Below are 27970 nucleotides of genomic sequence, written 5' to 3'. Positions count from 1 at the left end.
CCCCCACCCCTCAGCCTCCTGACAGAGAACTCATTAGTGGCCATATTTCAACTCTGCAGCTCCACAGCTAATGAAAGCCAGAGGAAAGCAAACTATACATGGCATTCTCTCTCTCAGAGGCATTGTGGACACACACAGGCTCACACTGGAGGAGGATGCTTGATGGAAAGTGGGGATAAGTCAGAGCCAGCGGTGGGCTGAGTCAAAACCCACAGGTGAATGCAAACTAGGCATTTGGAAGAAGCAGCCGGTGGGGGCAGGGAGAGTAGGGAGATGTGCAGAGAGAGAAGAGAAGATGGGAGACACTTGGACAAGGCAGGATCCGGCAGGGGCTGCCTGGTGACCTCCTAACTCCTGTGGGTCACAACCTAGTGAGTTTGGCTTCTGTCACCCTCAGTAAGCCCTGCTCTATACATAAGCTATGTCAGTACCTTTATGTTCCTTCCAACTAAACAGAACCCAAGAAAAAGGCCCAGCTCAAAAGCTGGTTCACCTATACCCCATGCGTGGGCCCTTTGCTCTCCAAACCCAGACCACTCTGTTCTCCCACTTTCTTTTCTACTTCCGCCCATCACTTTATCTGGTCACTGAGCACTTCCTACCCACCGTTCTGCCTATGAGCCGTCCTGCTCTGTTAGAGTGTACACTCCCAAAAGTGGGGGTGGGGACAACATAACTCACTTTATATGTAATTATATAATTGTTACAGTGGCCAACCCTGTGATTGCACAGTTACTGTCTGATTGATAGTTAATGACTTACTTCTGCCTAAGGTCAGAACCCACCCATTTAGGAAAATTCAGTATACATCAAGCTTCTGCTGAGTTATAAATCTATCTCGTAAGTAAGATATTCCAAGTAGTTATTGGATTATGAACTTTTGAGGAAAACAAGCATCTCAATGCCTTTCAATATTGTTCTTCCAAGTACATGTGGCAACTCATACAAATAATACAGCATCTTTTATAAGACCTCGTAGGTTAAAGTGAATAAGCACTCCACCGAGAAAAATGCTTGGGATGGCTCCCACTTAAGCTAACAGGGTCCATTGAGCTGGTTCCAGAATCTAAACAGCAGCCTACCGCCTACCTAGCCAAAGAGCCACATTTTATGTTCAAAGGCTAATTTATCAGCACACAAACTACGTTTTTTCAAGAGAGCTGAAGAAGTTTCAGATACAGACAGGAAGGAGCTAGAGTTGAAAGAATTTTAGGTCCATATTAAAAAGTTATCTTGGTAGCATAAATAGTTTTGTCCACTACAGAAATACCTTAAAACATGTTCACCATTAGAACATTTTTGTTCTAAATTTAAAAAACTAAAGTCTCTCTCTCTCTGTTTTTCCAAGTTGGAAATGTATTAATCTCAGACAAGATGACATTTAAGTTGCTAAATACTCAAAGAAAAGACACTGATGATATTTAAGAAAGCCAAGAACATGCAGTTATATATACACAGAAATATAAAAATATTTCTTTAAGACATATATGTCGTGGGCCGGGTGTGGTGGCTCACGCCTGTAATCCTAGCAATTTGGGTAGCCACGGCAAGTGGATGGTTTGAGTTTAGGAGCTTGAGACCAGCCTGAGCAAGAGCAAGACCCTGTCTCTAAAAAATAGCCAAGCACCGTGGTGGGCACCTGTAGTCCCAGGTACTTGGGAGCCTGAGGCAGGAAGATACCACTTGAGCCCAAAAGTTTGAGTTTGCTGTGAGCTATGACACCAGGGCACTCTACCCAGGGTGACTCTATCTCAAAAAAACAAAACAAAACAACAACAAAAAGACATATGGTCCGAGTCCTCTAGAAACTCTTCTCTATCTCTAACATTACAGCAAATGGGGGACCAAGTCCCTTTTTGGCAAACACGTCATCAAGGACAAGTGATTAATACCAAAAATCTTATTTATACATACTCACTTCCAAATGACCAAGACTATTTCGAGAATACATGATCAAATGTGGCCAATAAAAGGCCAAAACAAAGTTAATGGACAGAGTAAATGGAAATTAGAAATTGAGTTGCAATTCTGAAAATAATTTGCCCACTTTTCTTTTTAGACATCCTATTTTTAAGATCACCTTTAACCAAATTCTTAAAGATATTTTTTTCTTTTTAATTTTTAATTATTATGGATACATAATAGTTGTATGTATTTTTAGGGTACATGTGATGTTTTGATTCAGGCATATATTATGAATTAACCAAATCAGGGTATCCATCACCCCAAGCATTTAATATTTCTTTATTAGGAACATTCCAATTACATCCTCTAAGCTATTTTAAAGTATACTCTAACTTATAAGTACTGTTGATTATATTCACATGGTTGTATTGCTCATTCTATCTAACTGTATTTTAAAAGCATTTCTTTTTGAAAAATATTAGGAATTATGTGGTACTAATAAAATGATGTTTTAAATACATAACTCAAAAGTCAATGGGTAACATGTGATGCTTTAGTACACCTTAATTTACAGGCCTCCTTAGTGGCCTTAATTTAGCACACCTTAACTTAAAGCAGCGGTTCTCAGCCTGTGGGTCATGACCCCTTTTTAACAATGAAAATACATTGCAGCATTAGGAAGGTTGAGAACCACTGATTTAAAGGAATGAGCCACAGATCAACAGGGTGTCTTCCCAGAATTGACAGAGACCTTGAATAGTTAAGATAAAAAAGTTGCATTTCAGACTTGCCCAGGAGCAAGCATGACTAGATTTGACAATTACTGAAGCTGAGTGATAGGTACATGGGAGTTTTATTATACCATTCGTTCTGGTTTTATATATGCTTGATATTTTGCATTTAAAAGAATGAAAAGTTAAAATCTAGTCCAGAGGAAACAACCAGTTTTCTAAATTTACATTCTATGTGAAAAAGGACAAGAACCCAAGATGTGTATTCTGTTTGACTGCAGCTAGTGCATATAAATAGATGCATAAAACAAAGACTCAAAAGCTCAATAAAAAAATGTTTCCGAGGTAGCTTAATCATGGATATTTTACCTTCTGAAAGAGTTTATATACAATTCCTTTTTCAAAGAACATATCCAGAAAAATATATAATAATTGAGGGTTTACTAAGGGCCAGACATCACTGCAAATGTTTTATCAGTAGCATGTCACAGAATCCTCCATGAGTTAGTAATTGTTCCATTTTACAGAAGACAAAACTAGAACTAAAATAAGTGCCATTTCTAAGTGCTCAAAGAGTATATTAATTCTAAGTTTTAAATGACTTACATTTTAGTGTATAAACCAAGATAAAGTGATGTTCTGGACAGCATTTTTCTGTTTCTGGATTTAAATGACACATTTAAAAAAATCTTTCTGGAATAGAAAGGAAAGTCACATCTTAAACTCTTCTTAACATAAATTCTGTTAATAATGGGGGACACTGAAAACAGAATATCTAATTTAATTGAGAAAGAAAACTGGGAACTGAAAACCTCCCCTGCGGGCATCTCAGTGAGGTGCTGGATACAGCTGATGAAATGCTATTGCCGTGATGGGAGTGCAAGCCGAGCTGCTGTCTCACAGTGCCAGCTAATGTGAAAGCGATGGTGGTAAAATTGTGCAGGGCAGAGGGATAGTTCCCAGTAATCTGTATCTGGCCCAATTCTGCTCCTGACACCGTATATTAGTACACTATATTGTTATACGCAGGTCATTGTGAAAGTTTTGATTTATACAAAAATCAGAAACATAAAATCTACAAGGACAGAAACAAATGAAACTCCCAGCAACACCAATAAGCTGAACAAGTTGAAACTTGCACAGGTGAATCAAAAAGGAGGCTGCTGTTGACTGTATTTCTTGGAAGTAAAATAATGGACCATAGCACAGTCTGTCTCAAAACTTTTGCCACGTACCTACACGTTTATACTCAGAGTTGGAAAATACTGTCAAAGAACCTTGTTTGATTGTTAAGTCATCCTAATTCCAAAGTACTAAATGTAAAAACACAACTGGGGAGTGGAGGGGTAGGTCCAACCAATCCTTACATTTATAGAATACAGACTATTAATGCATAAGATATATCTATAGGCATATATTGGTAACCCAATACCTCTATTCAAAAATTATTTCACTTAATATAAATTTTTGAATCTTTCAAACACCAAAACCACAATGTGCCTATATGCCTATGATTTGTCAGTTCATTTCAAGCCTACAAAGGTAAAGGGCACACAGGGAAAAGCAATATTGATCAAGTACGCACTACGGCTTTTACTATAGCACAGTATATACAATATGTAGTTAGCACAGCGTGTACAGGGTATGTGAAAAAAGACCACGTCTATTGCTTGCTTTTTGTTTAATTTTAATTTCATATTACTATAGAATGAAAACAAAAAGCTTCAGAAACCATTATTTTCTGAGAATCCCCTCTTCAGTTACGTATTACCGAATAAAAAGTTGAGCAACAGAAATGGTTTTGCTCAACTCATCTAAGAGGCAGGTTGTGTTTTGTTCAGGTACTGGTGTGCTTTGCTCCTTGATCCTGCTAATCTACAGACAAAACAACTGTTTATGTAGAGCCAGAAGGTTAAAGAAACAGAACAGATATCATTAACTATGGAAAAGAAAGCACTTAGCAAATAAAAGAGCACACACCCATAATCTAGTAAAGAGATTATGAACAAAGCCAAATACACCTATCTTTCCTAGCTGGAAATCTGACTGCACCTGAAGCTTACTCTATTTCAAACTTCCTCCAGAGACCCGCTCCCTGTGGGAGTTGCTAGAACCATCAACCTTCAGGAAGGCCCTGCCTTGTGGGAGGTGCTCTGCATATTAGAACACAGGGCAGCGGGGCCTATGTTTCAAGTTCTTTCCTTAAAAGAAGAAGAAGAACAGAGCTGGGACTGGTACAATTTCTTGTTAATAGACAATATTTAACTTTTACAACACATGCCTGTGTGTTCCGGTGATAAAGCAAGGACATGGCCTAAGGTTGGACAGGCAGCCTTCCTGCGCTGCTCAGTGTCAAAGAGCGACGATGCCCTTATCAGCTGCCCTACAGGGTATCATGGACTCATCTACAGAATTTGTGGGATGCGCAGGACAATCTTTCACATCTCTTTTCACAATATTTTGTGATTTTTAAGTCCCTTCTCTCCCCAAACTAACCTACCCCTGGAAACAAGCTAATTTTTCTAAAAGCATCTTGACCAGCAAACACTCGAGCTAAAAATCTCTCATCGCTCCCACTTATCTGCAGAATTAAAAGTTCCCAGATTTACAATTAAGACCCTCTACATTACAGCTTCATTCTACCCTTTCTGTTTTTTCTTTCTTTTTTTTTTTTTGGACAGAGCCTCAAGCTATCGCCCTGCGTAGAGTGCCGTGGCATCACAGCTCACAGCTCACAGCAACCTCCAACTCCTAGGCTTAAGCGATTCTCTTGGCTCAGCCTCCCAAGTAGCTGGGAATATAGGTGCCCACCACAATGCCCAGCTATTTTTTGGTTGTAGTTGTCATTGTTTGGCAGGCCCAGGCCAGATTAGAACTTACCAGTTCTGGTATATGTGGCTGGTGCCTTAGCTGCTTGAGCTACAGGTGCCAAGCTGCACCCTTTCTATTTTCTAAATTCTCTTCACAATTTAAGTTTATATTTATAAGCTCCTTAGAAGCCAAGAAGGGTATCCTACTGCTCAGTAGCACCCAACACAAAACCCTCTCCTTTGCATCAGCATTTATTATACCGAATACATGTGAGTGTATAAAACTTGGGAAGAAATGGATTCTTGAAGGCCAAGCATGGTGGCTCACACCTGTAATCCAAGCACTTTGGGAGGCCTAGGTGGGAGGATCACTTGAGGTCAAGGGTTCAAGACCAGCCTGAGCAAGAATGAGACCTAGTCTCTACTAAAAATAAAAAATTTGCCAGGTACAATGGCACCTGCCTATAGTCTCATCTACTAGGGAGATTAACGCAGGAGGATCCCTTGAGTCCAGAAGTGTGAGTTTGCAGAGCTGTGATGATGCCACTGTACTCAGGCTTAGGAAACAGAATGAGACCTTGTCTCAATAAATAAGATTCTTGATGTAAAATTAAAGTGTCTTTCCTTCCTTCATTCTTCTCAAGTCCCAAAGACTTTGGTTTAAATAAAACAATGTTGTTTTTTCTAAAAAGAAAAAAAAATCTCATTTCATCCCAAAGAGAGAAGACAATAATTTTTGTTCCTAGGGGTTAGTGTATTTCCAGGAAGAATATTATACTAGTTTTGTTCTATTTATGTTTATCATTTCCTCAGGCCAAAGTGTATACGCTAACAGTTCACTGAGGCAAGTGGCCACTTGATGCTATTAAATGAGCAATAATTTATAGTTATATTCAAGTTGTCTCCATGATGCCACACTAGAGCTAAAAATTAAACTCAAAACAACTTGATGTTTTCTTTTCTTTTCTTTTTTTTTTTTTGTACTTTGTGTCTCTAGCATAGAAAAAGAGGAAAAGTATTTTTTTCTATAAAAAAACCACAAAGGAAAATAACTAAGGCTCTATTGTGGTCGGTCATTTGTTACTATTTATACATACAAACTACACTAAGACTTCAAATATCAACAAGAAACAGAACAATCCAGGGACCTGGCTTGTTTAATGTTTCTAGGAAGCCTACTTAGAAATCATTTTGGACTATCACAACTGAATGTTTAAAGTCATACTATGGGTTTGTCACTGTACTTTTAAGTGCATGGTGGCACTCATGTCTTAACTGGGTGAAAACAAACGAGGGCACATCTGGACTATGGGCTAAGATTTTCTCAGCTCTTGCCTAAAAATACCTTTAGAATTCTTATCAATAGAAAGAAATAATCTCTTCAAAAGGAAAGCACCAGTGCCACCTTAGGGGAGGTGGACTTGGCATGGATACAGGTGCGGAACCCCTGCCCATACAGGTCCAACCCACATGCCAACAACAGGCCTCCACATGCACTTACTAAGTGATGGTCAGGATGCTCTGGGTCAGAAGGAAGTGCTGGATGAGGCTTCGTAAGGCATGATTACTAGAAAAGTTCATTCTCAGCAACACCTGAGATGTGTTTTGCCTTCAGGAGCTACATCAAGTCCTTGTGTTACTTATGATTCTCTTACAAAATACTATACTCTGGGGGTGGGGGATGGTGCTTAAACAACAGTGGAAGCTGAAAGTCTGAGATCAAGGTGCTGGGTTCTGGTAAGGGCTCTCCTCCAGGGGTATAGACACAACCACTTTCTCACCATGTTCTTATATGACCTTTTCTTTGTGTGAGCAGGGAGAATGAGAGCAAGCTCTTTGGTCCCTTCTTATAAGGGCACTAATTCCATCCTGAAGGCCCCACCCTCATGACAGCATCTAACACTGATCAGCTCCCACAGCTCCCAGTGACAAATTCACATTGGGGTTAGGGTTTCAACACATGAATTGGGGAGGGTGGGCGAGGGGACATGCCATGTGTGACAGTCCTCAATAAATACTTGATGAAAAAGATAAATAATTTCAAATTGTGCTAATAAAAAATCTTTTTACAAATTCAAAGACAAGTGTTTGAGAGACAACTGGGCAGAAAGAAAACTATTAGGTTGGGAAAGAGGAAGGAATATACAGTCACCAAGAATTTAGAAGACTTGGGATAAAATGTATACATTAAACACATACTCAAAAAACAGTAAATTTCTTCTCAGACTTTATAAGGGCCTATAAACAGGAGAAAAGAAAAAAGACGATTTTTAAAATTTTTTTGTTTACTTTCTAGTTTTTTTTTCAGATTCATAATATAAGAGAACATACAATTGGATTACATTGTTTGCATTTGTTGGGTTGTATCCAAGTTACAGTTGAGTCCTTTACCCAGGAGGTATGTCATATACCCCTACATTGTACCCGTCAGGTGGGAGCTTACCAAGCCCCCTCCTTCCCTACCCCCTTCCCCCTACTTGAATTTAATTGTGTTTTTCTCTCATGTGGGCATGTAGTTGTTAATCTATAGTTTCAAATTAGTATTGAGTACATGGAGTGCTGCTTTTCCATTCTTGAGATGCTTTACTAAGGAGAATGTTCTTTAATTCCATCCAGGTAAATACACATGTAAAGTCTCCATCTTTCTTGTGGCTGAACAGTATTCCATGGTGTGTGTGTGTGTGTATATGTGTGTATCTACAGTTTATTAACCCATCCATGAGCTGATGAACACTGGGGTTGTTTCCACATCTTTGTGATTGTGAATGGAGCTGTTATAAACATCCAGTGCAAATGTCCTCGTGATAAAATGATTTTTTTCTTCTGTGTTGATACCTAATAATGAGTTTGCAGGATCAAATGGAAGTTCCACTTATAAAAGACTTTTTTTTTTTTTGAGGCAGATTCTCACTATATCGATAGAGTGCCCTGGTGGCGTCACAGCAACCTCCAACACTTGGGCTTAAGCAATTCTCTTGCCTCAGCCTCCCAAGTAGCTGGGACTACAGATGCCTGCCACAATGCCCACCTATTTTTTGGTTGTAGTTGTCATTGTTGTTTGGCTGCCCCGGTCTGGGTTCAAACCCACCAGCTCTGGTGTATGTGGCTGGCACCCTAGCCACATAGCTAGAGGCACAGAGCCAGACTCAATTTTTACTTTTTCTCCCTGACCAAAGAAATCAAGGATAAAAATAAGACCATTGTTAATAACAGCAAAACAACCCAATAGCAAGGAATACAAATTCAGAGGAACAGGAGACTACAAAAATGGTTTACATTACACATCACATGAAGCTAAGTACACTATCTACAATGCAAAGCAATCCTTTGGAAAAACAAATTTAACAAGTGAGTTAAGTTGGTTTGCAAAAGATCAAAATGAGGTCACAGTCATGAGTTCAGTTGGTTTCATTCTTTTTAAGACCACAGAATGCTAACAGCTGCCTCTGACTCAGCCAGCTACCTCTACAACATCTGGGTTTTGGTCATGAGAGAGAAAAAAAAATCATTAGCTATTGGGAAGCAAAAAAAGAAAATCATTTAATGAGTAGTCCTGTTAATGGTAACTAATACTAATGGTTCCTGTGCATTTAAAATAAAAAGAATTGACTTGTCACTCTATCAAGGGTGACAAAGTGAAACTGTCTCAAAAAAAAAAGAACTTGCCAAAGGATGCCTACTGGATGCCAAAATCCAGTGGATAAACATTTTCATGGTGCAGAGCAAAATACCATCAACCTGGAATTCTATACCTCATTAAGCCACTGTTCAATAATATTACAGAACAACTTCTGGAAGTAACTAATTAAAGATGAAAGTCATCTAACAAAGGGAGGAATAAAAGTAAATGATATAGAGATTGAGATGCTTGGATGGAAGGAATGTCTACAAAGAAGGAATCCAATGAAAGGCTGAACCTAGGATAGTGAGAACAATGGCAGTAGAGAGCTGTTAAGATTATAATTTGAAAATATAAAATATCAAGAGACACATCTTTCCAAAAGAAATGAAAGAAAGCAAAAATAATGCAACTTACAAAACCTGCAAGAAAGAGAGGTAGAAAAAATTGTAAGAGTATTATTTTCTTTGTCATTCCTCACAATGAATCAATCAAACCATCTAAAATAAAAACATGAAGTTTAAAAAAGAGTAAAGCAAAATAAACATTTTCCAACACACAAAAATTCAAACCGAGCAATAAAAACCATTCATTATTTCTAATTATAAAAGAAAAATATCAAAATAGCCAAAATGTGGAAAGTGGCAGGAATACCCTAAAATATCCATAAAGAATGTTCTAAGCTGGGCACGGTGGCTCACGCTTATAATTCTAGCACTCTGGGAGGCCAAGGCAGGAGGATTGCTTGAGCTCTGGAGTTTAAGACCTGTCTGAGCAAAAGTGAGCCCCCGTCTCTACTAAAAGTAGAAAAATTAGCTGGGTGTTGACACAGGGACCTGTTGTTCCAGTTACTCAGGAGGTTGAGGCAGGAGGATCACTTAAACCCAGGAGTTAGAGGTTGCTGTAAGCTAGGTTAACGTCATGGGCACTCTACCCTGGGCAACAGAGTGAAACTGTCTCGATTTAAATATATATATACATAGATATATATTCTAGAACAAGTCACACAATTTGATAGAAAATGTCAAAGACTATTTAAAAGTTCTGGGCGACATCCCTCAACACTCCCACCCTGTACCCTCACGGAAAAAGTTAAAGTCATGGTACATAATCAATTCCCTCAGCTCCCTCTTTCCAACCCACAAAACTTTCCTAATTCACGCCCACTGTGTCCTAGCACTGTGGTCATGAACCCTACCCCACCCAGCCAATCTTCATTCCTTTAACAGTAACAGCTCCTCTCCCACAATAAACGGCCACACCCTCCCCCACCTCCTACCTACACCCTGTCCAGCTACTGGGCACAATTACATAAGGTGTTGAGTCCAAGGGTGGACGTGTGACCCAAAGGCAGACCAACCAGAAACCCTCCCTGGAATGGCAATGCACAGAGGCACAACGGCCTTGGGACGCTTAGCTGGGACAATACGCCCCCAGAGCTCCTGCTGCCATCTTCCTGGTCATCTTAGCAAGAGAAAATGAGTGACAGGAAAAAAGAAGGGTGAGCAGAACACAGCAAGGGAAACCCTGCTGGAGAAGTTCCGGACAGCACTGAGTCTCAGTTCCAGTACCTGAGGACCCTGTTTCTGTGCATTTTTCACAATTGTGTAAGCTGCTCCCCCCATCCACCCCCACCCCCCGGCCCCAGTCAGGCTCCTTGCCATCAGTGAGAGCAGCACTATTCAGCAGAGAGAGAACACAAACTGCTCATGTCATTTCAAATCTCCTAGTAGCCACATGGAAAAGTAAAAGGAAACAGGTGAAAATCGGTTTGAATCATAGATACAGGTATTGAATAATATTTATGTTGTACTTAACAATAGATCTAAAATATAACCATTACAGTACGAAATAATTATAAAAGTTATGAATGTGTTGTTTGCTATGCTTGTTCATACATATTTTTCATAAATCTTTGAAATACAGTATTTAGCCGCACATTGGTTTGGATCAGTCACACTTCAAGGGCTCGATTCCCACATGCGGCCAGAGGCTGCTACTGTACTGGACAGCACAGGGCTAGAGGCAGGCTCTGAGGAAACTGAGAATGGGACACAGTGACATAGCAGGAAGGTGACTTTGTAAAATGCAAATCTACAGTCACTCTCCTTCTTTAAAAAAACAAAAAACAAATGCTTTAAAGGACTTCTGTTGCTAAAGCACACAGAGTAAATTCATTAAGGTGGGTGGCAAGCCTGCTGTTTTGTTTGTCTAAGAATCTGGCTCACATGTTTCATCCTACAAGACCTCCGTGGGTGGACAGTGAGCTGAGAGCGACAGTCCTGGAATTACAAGAGGGAAGGACACAGCCAAGGGACTTACTCTCTTCCCTTTGACCCTGTGGCCACCAACAATCTGGCAAAGTCTGGGACTGGGAAGAACCACTCTGTGGCTTAGCCCTGGGACGAACAAAAGACTAAAACAGAAGGTGGCTACCCAGGCATTAGTGGAGTCTCTAAGTGCAGTGGGAAGTAAGGGCTGTTCCCATGGTCAACCAGCCAGGTCAACAAAAGTCGTTTTTGTATGGCCACCATTCCAGTGTAAAAACATCTGGTTATTCCTAAGTAAAACTCAGGGAAGTAAAAACTTGGGTGCAAGCTAGGACATACATGTATCAAAACAGTCACTGACCAGAAAAAGACAATTTGGTTGGCGTCATTAACTAAATATGAATTCTAGCCTTTAAAAAAAATTGTATTTGACACTCAATACATGATCTGTACATACAAAAAAGTGAAATGGAGTCAAAAGCATATAAGCATGTAAAGAGTTCTAGTTTACCAAATTCATAACTTATCTAAAAATAATACTAGAGGAACTCTTTAGCAGAATATGAATATTATTTCTAAAATGGATACTTAATAAATTATACCCAGAAGTGATTTTTATGAATAACCTCTACTTACTAAATAAGACAGAATTTTTCCAAAAACATAAGGAACTTAAGTACCAGTGATTTCCACTTTAACTATTAAAATTTTTCGCATCATGGTTTATACACTCTTCAAGATAAAAATTACCTAATATGCAACATATTGTGATAATATGAGTGCCTTTTTGCTTCTTAAAACATGAGTTGGTAGGCTTGGCGCCCGTAGCACAGTGATTCCAGCACTGGCCAAATAAACCAAGGCTGGCAAGTTTGAACCCAGCCCAGGCCAGCTAAGCAACAATGACAACTGCAACAGAAAAATACCTAGGCGTTGTGGCGGGTGCCTATAGTCCCAGCTACTTGGGAGGCTGAGGCAAGAGACTCTCTTAAGCCCAAGAGTTTGAAGGCTGTGACACCATGGTACTCTACCCAGGGCGACATAGGGAGACTGTCTCAAAAAGAGAAAACAAACAAACAAAAAATGAGTTGGTAATTAGAGACTATCTTTCTAAAACAGCATGCTATCCCCACAAAATAAACATTTTAATAATTTAATGGTTATAATTAAAAATATATTTTAATAACAATGTTAAGTAAACACTTTATTTTGAATACAAGAATGTTAAAACTTCTAGTACATAAAAGATTACAATGAAGAAAATTGTTGCTGGACTATCTGCTATTTATACTGACCATAAAGACTTTGCTTTGCCAAGAGGCTTAAGATTAATTCCCATAAATGTCTTAAAACTCAAATATCCACCTGTCCTAGAACAGATAGTTGTCTTAAGAACTGTGAAATAATACCAGCACAGTGGCTCACGCTTGCAATCCTAGCACTCTGGGAGTCCAAGGCAGGTGGAATGCTTGAACTCAGGATTTTGAGACCAGCCTGAGCAAGAGCAAGATCCCGTCTCTAAAAATAGCCAGTGTAGCAGTAGGCACCTGTAATCCCAGCTACTTGGGAGGCTGAGTCAAGAGGATCACTTGAGCTCAAGAGTTTGAAGTTGCTGTGAGCCGTGACACCACAGGCACTCTACCCCAGAGCAACTAAGTGAGACTGTCTCAAAAAAAAAAAAAAAATTTGTGAGATAAAATGCCTGGTATTCCAGCTATTTTAAATTGAATTAATAAAAAAGAAATATACTGTACAATAATATTTTCAAAAAGACTAGGAAGAATTACACAGAGCAAGAGCTCTATGAATTGAGAGGGTGTGATTTCTAGGACATAAAATTAAGTAAAAAAGCAAAATGTAGAACAGTGCACTTGGTATTTCTTTTGCATAAGCAAAATAAGGGGAATATACATATTCTCTTTTGCAAGAACAAGTCAGGAACAATGAAAATGTTTATCAATACAGAACGGAACAGGGGGTAAGTGAGCTTTCTGAGTGTAACTTTAACAAGAGTTAACAACAAGTGTAATCAACAAGTAAAACTGGGAGGAAAAAGCCAAAATTGAACACAGGCAGAGAGAAATGAATTAAAATATATCAAGCTGGTAACAGAAAGAATTAATTCTAGCACTTTTAACCACAATACCTTGCCAGGACAGCCATAACGGGTATGGCTTTATCTAAAGATAAAAGGAGGTGCTGAGGCATCTTAAACCTCACACAGTTCATAGACGATCGTCACAATTTTAAACAACGTTTTATGTATCTTGTAGGGAAACACATAGAAATATGTTAATAGTATGGGAAAGCATTAGGAACCAAGATGATTTTTACTGTAAGAAATAAAAGATAAAACACAAAAGGTATGAAGTGAAATATTTTTTAAACGCATGCACGCTGTCTTCCAGACAGGACTTACTTCTTGGCAATACTGCAGGATGCCCTCCTTGGTGCCAATGCAGGTTTTGGTCCCCGATGGATCTGTCTCCCACTTCCCATTCTGCACGTTCATATGCATGTTCAGTTTGCCACAGAACATGGCGATCTGGGGTTCAGCCAGCAGGCCGGCATTGCCATCAGTGGGCACCTGAAAAAAAAAAAAAAAAGTGTCAGTTAGTTATGGAATCCATAGCTCCAAGGAAGAGGCTGGGGAGAGGAACGGGGAATTGAATAATAGCAAAAGCACTAGAAGTGTTGCTAATTCTCAATTATGAATCAGCCCTGCCTTCAGTCAGGTGCTATATATGCTACAGACACGTCCAGCCTCTTATAAAACACTGCCTCCGTTAATTCCACGGAGAAAGGAATTAACAATACTGAAAGGAACTTATTCTTTGCAAAATGTACACATTTTCCCCATGAGAGATTTTTGTGACAACTTGCTAAAAGGGTCTGATGATAAAAAGATGTTATTTTCTAAAATAAATATAATCACTGTTGAGGAAACCACATTCTCATAATAACTTCCAAGTGACTCACACAGAGCACAGTGCCAATCCCTGCCTGACAAAGGCCTGCCAGTAGCTGGTAACATTGCGTGCCACCTTTCAGCACCAGGCATGACATTCTTAGTGTGCATTATTAGTGAGTGGCTGCATTATGATTTTCAACAGGAAAAATGTACTGCAGAATTCACTGTCCACAAATGTAAATGAATATGTTGAGCATTCCTCCTCGTTTTCCCCAGAACATTCCGCGTATGGTTATTAATGTCTCAGCTTTTAAAAGTATGTGAAGGGGGCTGGTGTCCTATCTCCCTGACCACACCATGTAGCAGGCAACAGATCTCAGCTATTACCATTGCAGGCAATCCACCACCTCATGAAGATAGCTTTGAAAAGGATGCCTTTTGTATTTTTAAGCCCTTCTGGGTACAGGTATTACCCTTATATAAATTATTTTTAAAAGGGAAAATGGAAATCCTGAACTATCTGTATAGTCTTGCTTAATAGATTCTGGTGTCTCGAAAAGAAAAAAAAAAAAAAAAAAAGAAAAGAAAAAGAAGCCCATAGAAGTAAAAGTGATATTTGAAACCGAGGAATCAAAAGACACATTAATCATGATAATTCCTGCCTTGTTAAATCCAAGGGCTGAGGAAATGTGAGCTGTGCATGCCAGAAGGATTAACTTCCAACAGAAGCCATCCATTCACGCAGTCAAGAACCGGGCGAGTCCATCATTACTTGTGAACATTCCTAAAAACTGTTCACAAGACAAAAAAAAAAAAAAAAAAAAGGAAACCCCCCAAATGCTAAAATCACACTGAGAGATTTTGGTTTAAGAGATGAAATAGTTTCCAAACATTTCTTCCCACAGACATGTGAAGTAGGCTACATCTGTCCATTCTAGTGATCTTGACATGCAGTTTATCCATCCATAAGAGAGGGTTTATGTCCTTAAAAAAAAAAAAAAAAAAGGCTTACACTGACCCTAGTCATGAGTGCAAAAGCTGCTGGCAAAATCCCTAAAACCATGTTTTCAAGTCATTTTCCTACAATTAACAAAATTCTGCCTCTACAGATGTTACAGGTAACAGGGACTGCGGCCACAATGTCTAGATCGTCTGCAGCAACAGCTTGGGACCCCTCACCTGAGCCCCTCACCACCTTCTGTAACTCCCAAGAAACTGAAATATCTCACTCTCCAACAGATGCAAAGAAGTAGCTTAGGGAGAACGCTCCATAAATTTAAATTTCACAGCAGTCATGAGAGATTAAGAGAAATTTCAATGCCTTGATCTTAAAAATTAGAATACGAATTTTGTTATTCCTATTAAAATGAGGAGTATAAATAACATTGCAAGAAAGTTAAAGTAAAATAATAATGAGATATCTGTAAAACCTCGTATTAGACAATACAGAGGGCCTTGCCCAAGGCATTTACAATCCACTAAGGGGTCATTCTGCTCACCTTTCAAACTCATTCCTGTCCCTAAGTCCTGTCTTACAATGGGATCACCAACTAAAGAGAGAGACTAATGAGCCTTTTAACATAGTTGATAAATACCTTATTCAATGAAATTGTCCCCTCTCCACCTCAGTATTTCTCAGCACCTCTGTTTCTCCACCACCTGTTCACTAAAATGTCTAAGGAAAGTGTTCTGTTCTACTTCCTTGTCAACACAAGTGCCCTTGATCCCATGTCCTCCCATCAGGGAGCAGGGAATTGACGATTTCTCTCCCCATAATAGCCAGCCTCCAAGAAAGCTACCCGGGATCCTCCTGTTATCATGACTAAGCCAGTCTCCTCCCAGAATGCATCAGGATTTGTCTGTGCAACAAACAGAATACAGAAGAATGCTAGGTCAGGAAGAGCGTCGTGGTTCTTCATTTTCTCCGGGATCACTCACTGTGAGGGGGTCAGCTGGCCTGTTGTGAGGACATTCAAGCTATACAGTGAGGAGTGGCCCACATGGTAAAGAATACAGATCTCCTGTCAACAGCCCTGAGAGTGAGCTGGAAACAGCCGACACCTGCACTCAAACCTTCACATGACCAGTTCTGGCTACAACCTTGAGAGACTCACAGGACCACTTAAGGTGACACTCCCAAATTCCAGACCCACAGAAACTGACATAATGACTGTTGTTTTAAACCATTAAGTTTGGATAACCTATTACAGAGCAATAGATGCCTGATACCTGTTCTCAAGCTCCTTAGTCCAAAAACAAATAGTCTTTGATCTTCTCCAGTATAACAAGCAATTAATAAACAACTCCATTAGCCCTGGGAGCAGGTCAAGCCAAGTTGCTGTGTAATGGGCAAGATGTATAAGTATTTTACATTTTGTGGGCCCTACAGTGTGTTTCTGTCTTTGTGTAGCACAAAAGCAGCCATAGACAATAGGGAAACAAACGGATGTGGCTGTTTTCCAATAAAACTTTATCTACAAAAAAAGCAGTGGGCCACAGTTTGCAGACCCCTGCTCTAGAGAAACCATCTTCTGTCACGTCTTTCACTAACTGTGATTCTGCAAACCATCTGATGATGTGAACACGCCCCATCAGCACTTTCCCCCTACTTATTATTTCCACTCTCCTGCCCACTCAGACTGTTTTCTCCAAGGTTACACACATCCTCTCATATAAGAAACCAAAAGGACTTCTTCAACACACGCCACTTTTCATCTTCCCTGCCCCTGAATCCTTCCTCTGATGGCTTTTGCCTGGGCTTCTATGGCAATAAATTATCCCAGCCCTCTTACTTCTCATCCTTTACTGACCCTCAGTCCCCCAATTTCACAGCACCAGACTCCTAAAGACTGGGGCACTGCTTCTCTTTTACCTACCTTAAAAAGCCTTGGTGATCTCACTCTTTCCATTCCTAATGGCAGAGAGAAAATTCCAACATATAGTATAATACCAGGCACTGATGTCATTTTGAGGTCAAGTCCTTGCCCTGACAACAAGATAACCAACCATTCCAGACTGCCCAGGACTGGGGGGAAGGTTTTCCAGCATAAGAGACTTTTAGTAATAAAACCATAAAAGTCCTTGGCAAAATGGGACAACTGGTCAGTCTCTCAGACAAAACTGACAAATAAATGTTTTCATTTTTTCTGACCTTGAATTCTCAACTCCCTTTTATTTCTTCCATTCTTCACTTTGTTATCTTTGCCTCTTCTGGACTTTACATTTGTTTTAACGCCATTTGTTTGCATGTGTGCACATGCTGACTACCAAATGGTGTTAATCTTTTTTTACTTCTTTTCAAATAAATTGATTATGGCCCTGTAACTGTCTTATGTTCTCTTCATTTTAACAATGAACGATTAGACCAGAAAACATATGGTTCAGTTCCTTTCAGGTTTTCCACCCACTAAGACCTAATATTAAGTTTTTCTTGCAGAGCAGAGGTCTTGCTATATTGTCCAGGCTGGTCTCGAACTCCTGGCCTCAAGCAATCCTCCAGCCACAGCACTCGGAGTAAAGGCATGAGCCTTCACACCCAGCTGAGATTTAATGCTGACTTTAAAAATATATGAAGAATCCTAGTTAACATGCCCTATTTTCTTAAAATGGAAACTTTGATTCTTCAAAACTTAGGGCAAATTATTAAACTAGATACTGCAAATTTGGTTGTATGTATACATCTTGTTACCCTTGACATCACAAGAGACCCTTCACAAATAAATACTTAAATCACAAGGCCATGCTTCTCAGGCAAGATTCCGTGACAACCAGCAACAGGGGTACACATGAAAATCAGAGCCATCAGCAGAGATAAAAATTGAACCAGAACCTGTTCTAGTCTTACTAAAGCCCACCTGCTAAGAATTCCCATGTGTAAGGTACATGTCCCAGTTAATTAAGAAAAACAACCCACAGGATCCTCACCTGCACCAAATGACCTTTTAAAAACAAAGCCTGGTTGCTAGGAGTGTTCAGCCAAAAGGAAAGCGCCATTCCTAGGCAAAGTGGCCACACAGAAGGTAATACTTTCCAGCCTGAAGCCCAAACAGTTTATTCAAAACACTTGTCCTGAATGAAGCTTCAAAGAAATAGCTTAATAAGTGTCCTTAATAGGACACCCATGGGGTCCTATTTAGGACTTGTTAATATGGACACTCTGAACATTGAAATCTTTAGGTCTTAGAGTAAGTTATTTGGTACCAGTAAAAATGCATGCTCTTTCAAAGTCATCCTAAAAATAGTTATTCCTAACTATCTTAATATCTCTCTTCTTTCATAGCAAAGAAATAGAAATAACTTAGTAGATGGGAAATACAACTGCTTAAATAACTAGTCCATTTTAATCCTGTTTACATCTTAATACTCAGAAAACTTATGGTTGGTTAACCTTGCAGAAATGTTAAGACAACATTTAAAAGATGAGAATCCTGGTAGTGATCTATGCGTTTCTGAGAGACTGAATATGAAGGTAATGCTTGTAAACGGAATGACTTTCCACTGACATCATAAAACTGGAGATGTTTTCCCATGGGAAAACAGTGTTCCTGACAATGAACAAAATAACTGGCTGAAACAATAGAGCGTTCACAGTGCTCCAAAAGCAAGGGCTGTTTAGGGAATGCTCTCAGCTATAGGGCTGTAAATATTACACTCAAGGACGGTGTGAGTCTTTTAAAAACAAGTCCTTTGCTACCAAAAAAAAAATATCTTTGAGCCACAATAGATAGAACACTGATGTGAAATGAACTTTCCCAAAGCAACTTAGCTACAAAAGCAGCTTACGGGGAAGCTGACATAAACAAATATAAACATATACATATACCTAATTTGAACCAATCTGCAAAGGTGAACTCAGAACTGTGTACTTAACAATCGCTACCATTTACAGCAATTTACCATTACATGCCAGGTGGGCTTCTTGAACAAGTTATCCATCTGTCCTTCAAAGTGGACGTTCCCTTTCTTCAGAAAGTTTCTTTATCCTCATCAAGGAGATCAAAATTCCTAATACAGCAGGCTTGGCAGCATTCCTCCCCACTGAGTCTCGAGGAGGAGGGAAAAGCAGACAAGGAGCTCTCTGTTTTGCTAGAAGAAAAGTCCCGCTTGGCAGAGAGAGGGAACAGATCCATAGCTTACTTAGACTTATGTAATTTTCAGGTTTCTGAGTAATGAAAACCATGTGTTTTCTGCATCGAACCGACTTCTCACTGGTTTAAAGAGCTGGCCTCTTATAATCAGTTCACAAACTCTTCAGGTCAGATTCTTGCATAATATCTTTTCTTAAAGTTCAGGACAGTGATATGATTTCTATCACAGCTGCGGTTTCTTCACATAAACAGTTTTCCCTTAACTCGGCATAATTCAACTATACTCCACAAAAAGTCTTTGAAATTCAGTGTTAAAACATTTAGATTTTTCATTTTCAAAGGTAAAGAACTATTCCATAGAACAACAAGCTAGAAAATTTGAGAGTGAACCCCTCAGGAAGGGGTAATTTATCTGTAAGGTTTTCCTTTCAGTGATTAAAAAAAAGTATTTCACTGAAAGCAGAACATCTTTTCCTGCTCACCACATCAGTAACAGAGGAGAAATGAAGTTAAAATTGGAACCACAAGCCTAGGGTGGCTCCTGTCTGTGTTCCTAGCGCTCTGGGAGGCCAAGGAGGGAAGATCCCATGAGCTCAGGAATTAGAGACCAGACTGAGCAAGATCCAGATCCATCTCTACGAAAAACAGAAAAAATGAGCCGGGGATGGTTGTGCATACCTTTATTTCCAGCTATGTGGGTTGAGGCAAGAGCCTCTCTTAAGCCCAGGCCCAAAAGTTTGAGATGTGAGGTTGCAGTGAGCTATATTGTCACTGCACTGTGTAGGTGACAGAGCAAGTCTCCAAAAAAAAAAAAAAAATGGAATCATAGAAGTGGACCATGGACCATAAGAAAGAGGAACAGGCATCAGTAAAGATTTGTCCGAAGCCACAGTTATAGAGAAAGAGAAGGGAGTCGGACCTACTCCATCAAGGGTTCTGTTGACATGACCAGGCTGACTGTCTAAATAAAACAGAAAACCGCAATTTTGTGATGCTTCGTCCCTGTGTGCGTGTCATGTATTTGTGGTAAGAAAGAATAGAGAGGCTCGTCAAAGCATAGAGAAAAATGTGATTACCGAAACTCTGCACGGTGTCAATTTACCCACGTGGAGGGCCACCACATCTATTCACATCAACTATTTGCCACACGATAATTTCAGAGCTTGAGTTTCAGACTAAAGATGATTAGCTATATAAGAGAGTAGAGAGAGAAAAAAAATTCAATGAACTAACCTACATATTTCGAACTTGGAAACTTGGCATTCTTTGGGGGGGTGGCACTGTTGATCTAGCTTCGAATTACCAGCTACCATCCCTTGATGCCGAGCTTTTCTTTCCATTCAAAGGATGGATGTTCTCAAGTTGACCTAAAGCTCCTACCACCTCCTGACAAGGCTGGTAAATCATGCTTCTGCCCAGTAGGAAATCGAAAGGTCTCTCAATAGGAACCTTTGTTACTGCACACCATGAAATTAATAACCAACATTTAAAGCAGGCATTTTAGGCAGGTCCCAGAAAGAGCGGTGACCACTGTAAACAGGAAATGGATTTTAAAAAACAGATCCTTATGTGTGGTAAGCAAATTATTAGCCTCAAAACCAGTTAATGATCCAATTAACAATGGTTTACCACTAAAAGGTGAATTTTTTATTATAACTGCATATGCACATAAACAAATGCACATAAATATATAAAAACCATACCCATGGGCCATGTATATTTGTGCCAGGTGTTGTGCTCTTACCTTGGTCGACCTAAACTCTGTTTCCAGGTCATTTTGATGTAGAAATAATGTATCTCTTTAATTTTGTCTTTAAAATTTCACTGACATATTTCATAGAGTCACTAAACAACACACAGTACTAAGATCTTTCTTCCATTTTGACTTTCTCAATATTGCTATATCTCATCAGCCTTGACCTTGTGAACACAGAGATAGGGAAAAGGCTAGGAGCAAAAATCAAACCACATACTAAGACTTTTGCTGATTATCTCATTGGAATCTCAGAAAAACCAAGATAAATCACTTCCACGTCTAGTTAGATAATCGGAAAGACTCAAACCCTGCTCTGAAAGGCTCAAAACCTGCCTAGGAATTTAATGTCAAGACTGTTACTCCAAAGCCCAGGCTTGCTTTTATAAGCCAGATGGCATTCCTGGTAGGCAAACATATAACTTTTCCCTAAATTAGTTCTTTCCTTAACTCAAGTGCAGCCAATTGAATAAGCAAACTAGGAGCCTCAACCCCCAGCATTCCAATAGTGAATGCACGTTCATCAACCCTGACCTTGTTTAGTGCGTATTTTCTAATTTTTTAACAGCCCTATGTACAGACCTGCATATATACATACTGTGCCTGTATAGTATGAGGCAGTACTAGGAGAAATGTACCACACACACGAGTGGGATTTAAGAGACCAATTAGATGCTGGCATTTTGCTAAAATCTCAGTGTAGGGTTATCACACTTACATCTATGTTTCTAACAAGCTGGAAGACTTACAAATTGGGCTTCTCAGAGATACTGGTTGGAAGGGCATTTCATTCACTGTAAAGAAATACAACAGCAACAAATGAAGGATTTTTCAGTATGATTTCCACTGACGGCTAGGACAGATTAGCATCTGGCACATAATGCAACAGAAAAAAATTAAAATCTATCACTCATGGCTCAGTGCCCGTGCTCAGTGGTTAGGGCACCTGCCACATGCACTGGCGCTGGTGGGTTCGAACCCAGCCCGGGCTGGCTAAACAATGAAAACAACAACAAGAAATGGCCGGGCATTGTGGCAGACTCCTGTAGTCACAGCTACTTGGGAGGCTGAGGCGAGGGAATTGCTTAAGCCCAAGAGGGGCAACAAAGTGAGATTCCATCTCCCCCCCAAAAAAAACTATCACTACTCTTCGTTTTAGATACAAAAGATATCCTATACATGCTCAGTTTCTAAAGTGTTACTTCTTCTATCAAGTCAGGCCAAGTTCAGTCAAGATCAGGTTTGTGGGCTATAATAAATGGTTACTGTTTACGCCATTAAATTTTGGGCTGGACTGTGACCCTGCAGCATTATTGTGGCACGAGAAACTCATATAGGCATGTAAATAATTAAAATACCAAGTGACACAACCAGGGCTCAACATGTACTTCAGAATCTAAAAACTTTCTCGAATTCCTTTTTTGACATAAATACAACATCCTATATTTTGCTTCAAGTAATTCTTTGATGCAGTAGAGGACAGGAAAGGCATAGTTTTAAGAGATGAAGATGAAAATAAATAAATAACGTGGCTAATGCACTCCTAAGCTTCAGCAACAGCCAGTCCCTGCCAATCATTAGAAATCTTACTGCATCAAATCGCATCTAGAAGATGCATCCACATTTTCAGAAAAAAACATTAAAAAAGAAATAGAGGTTGAAGGGAAAGAAAATTTTAAAAGGAAAAAGAGCTAGCTCATCTGAAAGAAAAAAATGAGGGTAGAAGACAACATCTGAAGGAAAGTCACAAGGATGCCCCAGCTGATATTAACAGCAGCAGTGAGGGCAGACTGGGTTGAGAAGGACTATCAGGAGATGCTAAGTGCCTTTTCAATGAGCCACTTAGATGGACAACCACCCAGCCGCGTTTCAGAAGAGACTTTTTTGCATTGGGTTGAAAGTTAAACATTGACAGTTCTCTAAAGTTAAGTGGTAGAACCTAGTGCTTAAATAAAATTTGTGTGATAGCCTCTCAGCTGGGCATTTCCTCCCTTGGAACCCAGATTCCTGCCCCACATAACCACATAATGGAAAGCACTGGTGATCTAAAGTCATACCCTATGATTTTTTTTTTTTTTTTTGCTGACCTAAAGTCAGTACACTATGTTTAAACTCTGGCACCTCACTCTGTTACTTTTTGCTCAGTACTTTGCATTTGGTGGCTCACTCGGGCTCTCCTGCTATCTTGTATGTGGTTAGCCTGCGGGCCTTCCTCACGTTCACCCCTGAGCACTGTTGCTCTTTTCTTAAACTCTGCTCCCTCACATAGTTCTTAAGAAAACTGACTACACAGTTTGAAATGTGTGGGTCCAGTTATTGATGAAATTTTTTCATCAAAAGGTACACTGAGGCCAGGTGTGGTAGCTCACACCTATGGTCCTGGCACTCTGGGAGGCAAGAGGATCTCTCAAGTTCAAGAATTTGAGACCAGCCTGGTAAGAACCCCGATGCTACTAAAAATTGAAAAGCAGCCAGGCCTTGTAGTGGGTGCCTGTAGTCCCCACTACTCAGGAGGCTGAGGCAGGAGGATCCCTGAAGCCCAGGAGTTTGAGGTGGCAGTCAGCTAGGCTGATGCCAGGGTTCTTTAGCTGGAGCAACAGAATAAAACTCTATCTCCAAAAACCAGAAAAAAGGAAAAGTTATTCGTGGGTTATTGACTGTATGAGGTGGTTGCGGACAGCACCCCAGACCCCAGCACTGTTCAAAGCTCAACCATAGACAGCTGAATACACTACAGATGTATATCCTGTCTGGGTATATAATAGGGTAAAGGCACTAGCTGCAGGTGGCTTTTGAGGACTTGGAAGGCTGCCAGTAAGACTAAAGAACCGGTAACTTAAGCCAATTTAAATTTAAAAACTGTTACTCTATCCCTCTATCCCATCACTGAAAAATGTCTAAGCATTTTTTTTTTTTTTGAGGCAGTCTCACTGTGTTGCCAAAGCAACTTCAAACTCCAGGGCTCAAGCAATCCTCCTGCCTCAGCCTCCCAAGCACCTGGGACTACAGGCATGAGCCACAATGCCTGGCTAGCTTTTCTATATTTTTACTAGAGATGGCTTCTCACTCTTGCTCTAGGTGGTCTCAGACTCCTGAGCTCAAGAGAGGAGCTCCACCTGCCTCAGCCTTCCAGGTGTTACAATTACAGCATGTTCAGAACTTTTGGAAGTGAACTGACCTTCTGACTATAAATTTTAAGAACTCAAATAACAAATTTCCCTGAGTAAGGTTAGTGTTCCAACTGAGACTTGGGTCTTGTTCTGTTGTTTCCTTTTTTGAGACCACATCTTGGTCTGTTGCCCAGGCTGAAGTGTAGTGCCATCATCATAGCTCACTGAAACCTCAAAGTCCTAGGCGGGCTTACATGATCTCCTGCCTCAGCCTCCTGAATAGCTGGGGCTGCCGATGCATACCACCACTGCGGGCTAATTGTTTAATTTTTCTGTAGACACAGGATCTCACCATGTTGCCCAGGCTGGCCTCTAGCTACCTTTCCATCTTGGTCTCCCTAAATGCTAGGATTGCAGGCATGTGCCACTGCACCCAGCCAAGATGTGTTTTAAGTGTAAAATAAAGATCGAATTTCAAACACTTAGTATAAAAACTATAAACGATCTCATTACTAATTTTTATACTGACTGCATTTCAAATGGTAATAATTGGGTTAAGTAAAATATACTACTAAAATGAATACCAGTCGCTTTTTTAAATGGGACTGCTAAAAAACTTTAAAATGCTGTAAGTGGTTTGCCTGACATATCTATGAAACAGCACTGCCCTGAACAGGCCAGAAATAAGTCAGCACAAAATACAGAACACAATAATAAATGATGTTCATGACAACACATTACCCGTTTGTCCTTTACTAATCTCACCAAGTACATGCCTTTCCTCTCAGCCATTTTTATATGCAGAAGCTCTTGGAAAGTAAGGGCTTTAAGTACTTCAGCTGGCATAGACTGGCACATTTCTAGCCAGAATCTTCATGAATATTTCACATTTAATGTACTCTATGAGGGAGGGTGGCCATATTCTCTTGGTTCTTGCTACTAGAATTGAAAACAAAGAACCAGAGTAGGGTCAAAGAGGAGGATACTCCACACACAGGCACTGCGGCTTTTAAGAAGATACGGATCAGCTTTTGCAACCTGCACATCTGTTTGATTTTGTGGCTTCTTGCTTATCTTCTAATTTATGTTTGCAGACCTCTGTAAATTATAAACAATTCGTCTAAGTGCACAGGTCTTTTTAATTAGATGTAGTTTGTTTATACTGAATGTATTTCTAATAGAAAATATTTCAAATCTGAAAACAACCTAATGCTATAAAATCAACCGTATTCCCGCTCACATTTTATACGTGGCGGTGTCAATTTAAAATATATCCTAATTACATTTTTCCTGCAAAGGACATGCAAATTTCATCACCAAACACTCATGCTACTGTGATGACAGTCTATCAAGCCGTATGTGTTGAAATCTGTGTAACACAAGCAGGGAGGTTTTCTTGCCACGCACAGCCCCGGCCCAGCCATGGCTGGGAGGCAGGCACGCGTGCACAGCTCCAGCCCAGCCATGGCTGCGAGGTAGGCACGCGTGCAGAGAGGGAGGGGTGAGAAATGTACTCCTGGAAGGCTGGGCCAGGCAGACCCATCATCTGATACTCACACTGAGATCATACCAGATTTCTGCAGGTGGCAGAGACAGCACCAAACAAACTGCAGAGGTAAAACCTAGTTCACAGACCTACACCAGGTAATGTGCACAGTTATAAGCCCTAGATATAATTTATTTTATTGCCTTGGAATAGAATTTCCCCCCCATAGTTTGCAAGCTAAATTGTTATGACTACTTCCAGGATCATAGTTCATGCCTGGAAACTTAGGGTGGTGCCGTGGTTTTTGGGATCCCGCACTCCCCACCTCGCAGATGCTCTGATCCTCATCTTTTCTACAATACCATACTCATCACCATCTATGACAGTCCTACCAGGGACTTTTGCCTTATCAGTAGCACCTTAGCGCTACAATGAATTTCATAGAGCTTTAAGCTTATGCCTACTTCATGAAGGAATTAAGAGCAAATTTTAGTTTTTCAGTTCTTATGTTCTTCTCCTTATTCTCTCTTCTCCCACTTCAACACTGACCTGCTCATACATAACACTAACAGATCATACGCCAGAGAACAAGAAGTCTTTGAAAACCTACAAATGAGAAAATAATGAAAAACAAGCTTCCAGAAGAGGTAGTGGCAATTCTCATCCAATTAGAGCGTGTGCACACGCCTGTGTCTTAGAGTTGCCCAAACTACTTGGACAAGGGGGGAACAGAGGCATGCTTCCCTATCCTTTGTTGTCCAGAAATTCATTCCGTCCCCCAGCTTTCCTTTACAACTTCTACTAGCTTTCAGGTTTCAGGCCAGGTGGAGAGGCAATCGGGGCGAGGATGGGGAGAGGTAGTTAGTGGAATTCCTAGTTCGGGTGGCAGTAAAGGAAGCAGCCCATGTGTCTGGGCATGGTGTGTATATATACCCACAAATATTCCACATTGTCCATCTCTTCTAATATCTTTACAATTTCTAGTATCAACATGGATACTGGACCCTTATAAAAAAAAATGCTACTTTTCCAGGTAAGGTACCATATTGTGTTTCAGTGTGCACTCAGATCTCAGAGCAGCTCTCAGGGGATGAGGACACTGAAGACACATGAAGCTCCGAGCCCGGCTACCCTCTCTAGGAAGGCTTTTCCATCTGGTTTCCCACTAGCATGAGGCAGAACAGGTCAGAACATTTTTCAAGTCAGGTGGCTTGCTGGGGGCAATGCCCAATTCAATGCTCATCTACATTTCAGCACGAGTCTGCGAGCTTGTGAGTTTGTAAAATGATACTTACTGGTTCTCACCATTTGTAGATTGTGTTCGATTAACAGTACAAGGAAAATCCTAAGTGGAGAAATGGTAATTAACACATTTTTGTTAAATAATTTCCATAAGGTCATTAATAAGAGAGTCATGTTCGCAGACATCAGGCAAATGGGAAGGGAGAGAAAATAAAAGAAAGCACTCCACTGAGACACAGGGCTTCAGATATGGCCACTTTTGTTCTTATCTCTGGGTGCGAACACACAGAAACACATCCATTCACACTCACACAAAGACCATGAGAGTCCCCCGGAGTCAGAACAAGACAGATTATAAACAAGTATGTTACATGAGATGAGTCCACATATCTTTAAGAGAAGGATTGTGGTCTTAGAACTTTCCCTTTCTATTTTTAGCACAGCCACAGAAATATTTCAGGAAGAGAACACAAAGTAATTTATTTTTCATAAGCAGAAAGGATATTTACATTATTTCCTTTGGTTTATTTCCTTCAAAAATTCCACGATATTTATCTATCTGCCTTTATTGTCTGCTTATAATTCACATACCATTGTGTTTTCATTACTAGGATTTGAGGTGCAGAAGAAAACTGCTTTGCAAACATAATAGAAATTCAGTGAGAATAAGTTGATGGGGAAAAACAAGTCCAGGGTAACTTTCAAACACCAGTCTTGTTCATTATTCAAGTCTATTTTATTCACTTATCTCTTTTAATGTGAGCCAAGATTCTTTCTTCTCCTGCAGGGTCCTAACACTGAGGAATCCTCAAGGTTCAAATTTCAGGCCATGTGCTTGATAAGCACCAGTAGATTATCCTTCTTAAATAATTTACACAATGGCACGACCAAAGACACTGTCTCTTTCTAGAGCCCTCAGACTTTCAACCAGAGTTTTTCAAATTGCTGTTGCTATCAGAATAAAGACTGTCAGGAATTACCATGCGACAGGAAAATAATTCTGAAGGGAAGGTAACAGTGAAGTCTATTTCTATTTTTTTTTTTTT

General features: G+C 40.0%; 1 protein-coding gene across 4 annotated transcripts in view; it reads right to left on the bottom strand.

Annotated features, from left to right (window-relative positions):
• The window catches only part of APP (amyloid beta precursor protein), a 272685-nt gene that overhangs the window by 201773 nt on the left and 42942 nt on the right, over positions 1–27970 (bottom strand). For all 4 annotated transcript variants that reach the window (XM_023509699.1, XM_023509700.1, XM_023509703.1 and 1 more), the window contains exon 2: positions 13755–13922. In XM_023509699.1, coding sequence (XP_023365467.1) covers positions 13755–13922 — 168 coding nt within the window. The remainder of the gene's footprint in view (positions 1–13754; positions 13923–27970) is intronic.

This window comes from Otolemur garnettii, unplaced genomic scaffold, assembly GCF_000181295.1.
Source record: "Otolemur garnettii isolate 467f Iridium unplaced genomic scaffold, OtoGar3 scaffold00009, whole genome shotgun sequence".
Classification (NCBI taxonomy): Eukaryota; Metazoa; Chordata; class Mammalia; order Primates; family Galagidae; genus Otolemur; species Otolemur garnettii.
This window is presented reverse-complemented; position numbering and strand designations above follow the sequence as displayed.